The following is a 7076-nucleotide window of genomic DNA, read 5'->3' as shown; positions in this document are numbered from 1 at the left end:
GATCTGTAACAGTATATGATAAAGCTATACACAATATTTCAGCTCAATATCTTGAAACATTGTATAAAATAAAATAAAATTAAAAAATAGAAAAACCGGACCCAAAACAATTTATCTCAAAACTTTCAAGGGCCATAACACGTCAAACATGGGTCGATCACCATGAAAGTCAAACTTGATCTGTAACAGTATATATGATAAAGCTATGCACAATATTTCAGCTAAATATCTTGAGGCATTGTAAAAAAAATTTTAATTAAAATCTGGAAAACTATATGTGGGTTGACAGACAGACAAACAGAAGGACAGAGATGAAACCTATAGTCCTCTCCAGTTGGACCGGTAGAGGACTAACAAAAAACAATAATAATAATAATAATAATAACAGCTAGCTAGAATGAAGGCAGCAATTTGTTGTACTGTTCTGTGTGGTATACATGTATTTACAGACTGATAACTAACTGTAACTGTGATTAACACACACCAAGACTTCAAAGTGCTGAATTTTCTGGAGAATGCTTCGCCTATGTCTGGTGCTGTTAGGATCTAGGTAATCAGCACATTGATGTTTTGCTTTAAATATATTAACAAAGAAGCCATTCTGGCACTTGACAAAAACCACAGGGCATTTGGGTATATCTGGTGTGATACTGTGTTTGTAGCTTCCTGACCATCTGTTCATTCCATAATGAAGAAGAAAGCGGTTAAGTTAGAGACAAGACAAACACATGTAACAATTTTGTAGAAGAAAAACCACTCCACATGAAACGAACTTATGACCCTGAGGCACTCGTGTCATTGGAATTGGTTTCGGTCTTCTTCTCTAGCTTCATTCTTTCAAGTTCTGCGACGGCATCCTTTGTCATGGCAGCTTTATCTGAAATGTGTTAAATAGGTCAAAACATTTAGCAAAACATCAAAGAGCACAAATATACTCTGTCAAAAAAGAAACGCATAGGTGACATGGAAAGAAGGAAAGTGTTTGATTTTACAAAATATTGGTTTTTTTTTACAATGAACGAATGAATGAATGAATGTTTAACGACACCCCAGCACGAAAAATACATCGGCTATTGGGTGTCAAACTATGGTAATGCAAAGAAATAAAGTGATGATCAACACCATTATAAAAATTCAAGATTTAAACAAAAACAGTGTAAACAACTGTGCAAAAACACAAATATCACAGAATTTTATGGATACTGAATTTTACTCAAAACTTCAAATTTGGGCTGTATTGGCCATTCTCAAAGAGAATGTTACACCCCTGCACCACAGTGAGGTTACAGCACACGCAGGGTTTTTTACAATGTTGCTGAATGACCATGTTTGTTAATGTTTCTGGAATGGGACAGCATGCCCAAATGCACACTAAAACAAATTTAACACACGTTGTGCGACAACTGCAGGAAATTGGCGTGAAATGGTCAGATTTTGGCGAATGAACGTGAAACTCGGGGAAAAGATTGGGGTAGTGATGGGTATTTAAAGCTGCAATGTTCGCAATATGTTTGCATTGCTCGCAATGATGCCTCATTTCCATTTCGACATAGACGAGTTACAAGATGCCAAGACTAAGTCTGCCGAATTGAAACATTGCAATAGACCGCTTCCAGTTAGGTGAATCGCAGTCAGCAGTCACACGCCACATGAACGTCTATCAGAGCACCATTTCACGTCTCTGGGACAGATACCAGCGGTTTCAATTAGCTGTAGACTGGTCCAGAAGTGGAAGACCTCACATAACAACTGCAGCACAAGATCGTTACATCCGGGTTCTGCACTTGCGTCACCGAACTGCAACAGCAACGAACACTGCTGGATGCATACCTGGTTTGAGAAGGGTGTCTGCACAAACCATTCGGAAAAAAACTTTGAGAAGCTGGTTTACTGGCTAGGAGACCGTATGTGCACGAATGTACAGTGGTGGAACTTGGGAAACTGGCGGCAAGTATGGTTCAGTGACGAATCACGTTTCCTTCTACAGCGACGTGATGGATGACAACATGTTTATAGATGCCGCAATGAGAGTTTTGCCAACAACTGCGTCGCCCAAGTTGACAGATTCGGTGGTGGGAGTATCATGATGTGAGGAGCTATCTCATACACCGGCAGAAGTGAACTTGTGTTCGTACAATGCAACCTGACAGCTGTACACTACCGGGATAAATTCTTCGCCGTCACATGCTTCCCATTTTGGATCGACAGAGAGAATTCTTTCAGCAGGACAATGCCAGGCCGCATACGGCATGTGTAACAATTGATTTCCTACAGAATGAAAACATTAATGTGCTGCCAAGGCCATCAAGATTGCCAGATCTCAACCCCATTGAACATCTATGGGACGAACTGGACAGACATGTATGCCAGCGTGACCCGAAGCCTCAGACGCTTCCGCAACTGTCACATGCACTGCAGGAAGAATGGGTTAGGATTCCACATGCCCGGATTCAGAGACTCATTCAGTCTATGCCAAGGAGATGTCGCGCAGTGATTGCTGCTGTTTGTGGCCACACAAGGTACTGATTTCAGCACCCTCATGCGACGCTGTTTGGTGACTGCTGTCAGTCCATAGCAAGAACATTGTCACATACTCATGTCAAATTTGACTGTAATACCATCAAAAATAACGAAATTATGCCATTTGTATTAAAAGAGATAATTCCATGAATATTTCGCCTATGCATTTCTTTTTTGACAGAGTATATATCACTGTTATTAACTAATGAATATGATTATATGTTAATATATCCACATTTCCAAATCTGAAAGAACATTTACCTAGATTAATCAGTAACTGGGATACATGTACTTTTTGTTAAGTACCAAAACTTTTTTAATCTTTTAACATCAAAATTGTATGGACATACCCTAAATATAAACATTAACTTCAGCTATAATTTAATTAAAAAGCATGGGAAAATTCTATTAAATGTTTTATAAATGTCTAAAATATTTTTACTCTGTTACAGTGGATTTCAAATTTTAAGAACATTTTGATAGCAATGACAGTATATTATTATCAATTTACAAAACATGGGTATATTGTACTCAGTGTTCTCACTGCTCCATTTAAGTGGGGCGACCCGCCCTGCTATTGCATTTTGCCGCCCTCCTTTTTTTTTCTGCGCCCTTCTTTATTTTACTGCACCCAACTATATTTTACAGCAGCCATCTCCACTATTTCCTAATGCACTTTTTTCCACACAAAATAAAACCTGATGAATCTGTACACTGGACATCAAAGGATACAAGCCGCAACATGTACGAAAAAGCAACTGATGAAAAGAAAAACTTCAGTAGCTTATGACAGTTGCCACAGCAATTCTTTATAAAATATTACAAACATTTCATTTTTGGGAGGATATCACCACTTATAAAAGAAAAACGGAAGTGGTAAGGTTCATCATTAAAATCATTTATCTTGGGTGCCAAAAAATATATCTATTTTGCATTATGAAGTGTATTGGGTGAGGGAAGGTGTGTTTGTCAAGTGTTATGTATCGATATCAGAATATATCTATTTTGCATTATGAAGTGTATTGGGTGAGGGAAGGTGTGTTTGTCAAGTGTTATGTATCGATATCAGAATATATCTATTTTGCATTATGAAGTGTATTGGGTGAGGGAAGGTGTGTTTGTCAAGTGTTATGTATCGATATCAGAATATATCTATTTTGCATTATGAAGTGTATTGGGTGAGGGAAGGGGTGTTTGTCAAGTGTTATGTATCGATATCAGAATATATCTATTTTGCATTATGAAGTGTATTGGGTGAGGGAAGGAGTGTTTGTCAAGTGTTATGTATCGATATCAGAATATATCTATTTTGCATTATGAAGTGTATTGGGTGAGGGAAGGGGTGTTTGTCAAGTGTTATGTATCGATATCAGAATATATCTGTGTATAATAATAAAGAAAAGGAATATCTACATTCAGATTGGGAATTTTTAGTCCAAAATTGGGAATAAAAAATGGCGTATTTTTTTGTGAATGGTGGGGAATGATGCCGATTAGATATCGGAGTCTAGAAACATGGGTGATAAAACCCTGCATACTAAAATGAAATGAAACGAAGAGCTATTGTCCTACCTTTACCTGTTGTCATTGTGGCACCGGGTTTCTTGTGCAGTAAACTGTTGAAGAAATTAGCCAGCATTCCTTCATTGGCAGCACCTGGTGTCACTTTACTGGCATCTGCTGGCTACAATATTAACATTATCTTTAGATATAATCATACACAAATCAGCTGGTAAAATACAAATGACAATAACATGCAGTCAGTGAAAATACCTACATTTGTACATGTGTACAGCCAGGGCTTCTAGAAATTTCTTTTTAATCCACTCGCCATGGGATCAGTGATTTAAAACATTTACTAGCCACGATTAAAAATTCACTAGCACTACTTTACTTTAAGTTAATACAATTTTACTAAATAATAGTGATAATCAGATATGTCACCTAAAGAGGGAGACAGAGCTTAAAAATACTAACATTGGGGATTGGGGTTGGATTAGTACAGTGTGGTACTTCATACCGGAACTATTATAGTACTAATCTATGTTCGCTACGGATATACATTGTACCAAATATATCATATGATAAATGATTTGTGCATATGTTTAATTTGTGAAACATGTGATCAATGAGACAATGCAGTTTGGATCTTCCATACACTACCAGGCAGTAATGCAAGACTACAGTTAGATTTGTCATCCATCGAACACAACAATAAATGCTAATTGCTTGACTTGAAATGTTTTTCTAAATATCCCAAGTGACGTATAGGACAGGGCTTCTAGAATTTTCATAAAAACCACTAGCCATGGGATCAGTGATTAAAATGTTTTACTAGCCACAAATAAAAATTCACTAGCCACACTTTACTTTAAATTAATACAATTTTACTAAATAATAGTAATAATCAGATGTGTCACCTAAAGAGCAAGACAGAGCTTTAAAATACTAATATTGGGGGGTTCGGGTGGAGGCAGAATATTCATATTTACAAAATAAGACTTAACTGCAACATTTGGCAAAACAAAATTCACTAGCTATCGGGCAAGGCAATAGTAGTTTTTTACTAGCCCAATATTGAATATCACTAGCCAAGGGAGTGGGGCTACTATAATCTAGAAGCCCTGCTAGGATGAACGTTTTTGTTTAACTTTATAAAAATGGGGAGTATCAACAGAACTGTCATGTGACATTCTAAACAAGTCGAGCTTCAGACTCAGTAATGCAAGTCTATGAAAGACATTTTTAAAAACATTTATTATAGGTCCAACCATCAAATATTTCTAGTCACTGTACTTTTTATTATGCAATACAACTGCTTGCCACAAAACAATTGCATTCAGAATATAGAAAAAGAAGCATTTTAAGCAGATATTTTACAGTTATATATGACACTCGTAGAAATGAAGAAGCAAGCAGAGTAATATTCAGTGTAAATACAACTCAGTCATCTGTATAGAGATATACATGTAGTGAAAACATCAAACATATTAATGCTGAAAGAATAAGCTGTCATTAAAGTAACTGGAAAAATTAACATTTAACAGAGATAAAATAAAAACAAAGTGTGATGCTCAAGTCAGCACATTGAAAACCACCTACTCTCAAATGCCATGCACAAGATAAATTACAAACTGTAAACAAAGATAACAGGCTTGAAGTCTGATAAACTTATTACAAAGACGTAAGTCATGTTGATTCATCAACAGAGAAAAAATGGGGTATTTCTGTTCCGATTAAAGAAGAATTTATTATATACAAGTGTATGTTATTAAGTGTTAATATTACTCTCCCCCCCCACCCCAACAATATACTAACTTATTTTTAATACTCTTTGAACATGGTAATGATGACTGTAATGAAAGTAAGAACACGAAAAATGAATAAAAACTAAATATCATAAAATTAAAAAAGTATTTTAAAAAATGTTTTAAAAATAATAATAAAGAAAAAAGCATTTAAATGATCACACTATATAAGGCTGTCAGTGATAGCTGCTGCAGTTAGTTAACAATGAAGCTTCTTAAATTAAAAGGTTCATTAGAATAATGATTTAAAAAAACTTACTCTTTGTAAGCTCTGCAGATAGAAAAACAATTTATAAAGCTAAGAAATTACAATTAACTACAATATATATACTGATAAATATACAGAACTTCACATACATTGTTTTCACTTCCTATTTATTGCACAAGTTTATATTGCACCAGACTATATACCACGAGACCGCCTTATGGTTAAGTGGTATGTTCTTTCGCAAAATAAACGAGTGCAATAAATAGGAAGCAAAAACCATGTATGTGAAGTTCTGTATTTATTACATACCTTCTTTTATGTTTTACAAAAACTTTTTTTAATTTAACGTCATAACAGCACTTTGTTAAATCTATGATCAAAACTCCTTTCATGGATTTACTTAATGTTAAGAATCATACTCTGTGTAAAAATTGTGTAATGTTTTAAATACTACACATGTATGTGACATAATTTGTAAATCATATAGGACGTCAGTAAATCCAAGGGGCTAATTGCAGTAAAAATAAAAAGGGAATTCCCCATTTAATAGTTCCGGTCCAGATTGCACATATGTGCGATACAAAATACATTTATCACACGGTTTCAAAATGTGTTTATCACTATAGTAAGATTGAATAGGTATGTAATAAAATATAAGTTGAAGCAAACCTGACCACCACAGTAAGAGATAAATATTCTTCACATTTGTTGTTATGATAATGGACAAAGCAACAATAAAAAGGAAAGGAATGGAAATTAAGGAATATTTGTTTGCCGACATCTCAGCATATTTTGAACTATTTGTTGTCTAACACAGGGTTTTATTGTGATAACTGATTGAGAGACGTGGGGAGAAACACACTGCCACTACAAAGCAGGGAATGTTTTGTTTTTTTACATTTTAATTAACAACAGTTGGTGTTCAGTTGACAAGTGAGATGCAAGTACCGGTAATAGCTAACATTTTGCTAACATTCCCTGCAGAGGTTATCCTTACCAAAATAAACAGCAAGAGATCTTTTAGATGTACACTTTCCTTC

General features: G+C 35.3%; 1 protein-coding gene across 4 annotated transcripts in view; it reads right to left on the bottom strand.

The window, feature by feature from the left end:
• Positions 1-267: 267 nt before the first annotated feature.
• The window catches only part of LOC121388816 (cytoplasmic dynein 1 light intermediate chain 2-like), a 39104-nt gene continuing 32295 nt past the window's right edge, over positions 268-7076 (bottom strand). The window contains exons 11-13 of one of the 4 annotated variants that reach the window (XM_041520320.1): positions 6088-6099; positions 4093-4204; positions 268-877 (exon numbers count right to left, since the gene is read on the bottom strand). In XM_041520320.1, coding sequence (XP_041376254.1) covers positions 774-877; positions 4093-4204; positions 6088-6099 — 228 coding nt within the window. In that variant the 3' untranslated portion in view covers positions 268-773. The remainder of the gene's footprint in view (positions 878-4092; positions 4205-6087; positions 6100-7076) is intronic. The other 3 variants (XM_041520321.1, XM_041520322.1, XM_041520323.1) reach the window with 3 other exon arrangements.

Source organism: Gigantopelta aegis, chromosome 14, assembly GCF_016097555.1.
Source record: "Gigantopelta aegis isolate Gae_Host chromosome 14, Gae_host_genome, whole genome shotgun sequence".
In the NCBI taxonomy this organism is placed as follows: Eukaryota; Metazoa; Mollusca; class Gastropoda; order Neomphalida; family Peltospiridae; genus Gigantopelta; species Gigantopelta aegis.
This window is presented reverse-complemented; position numbering and strand designations above follow the sequence as displayed.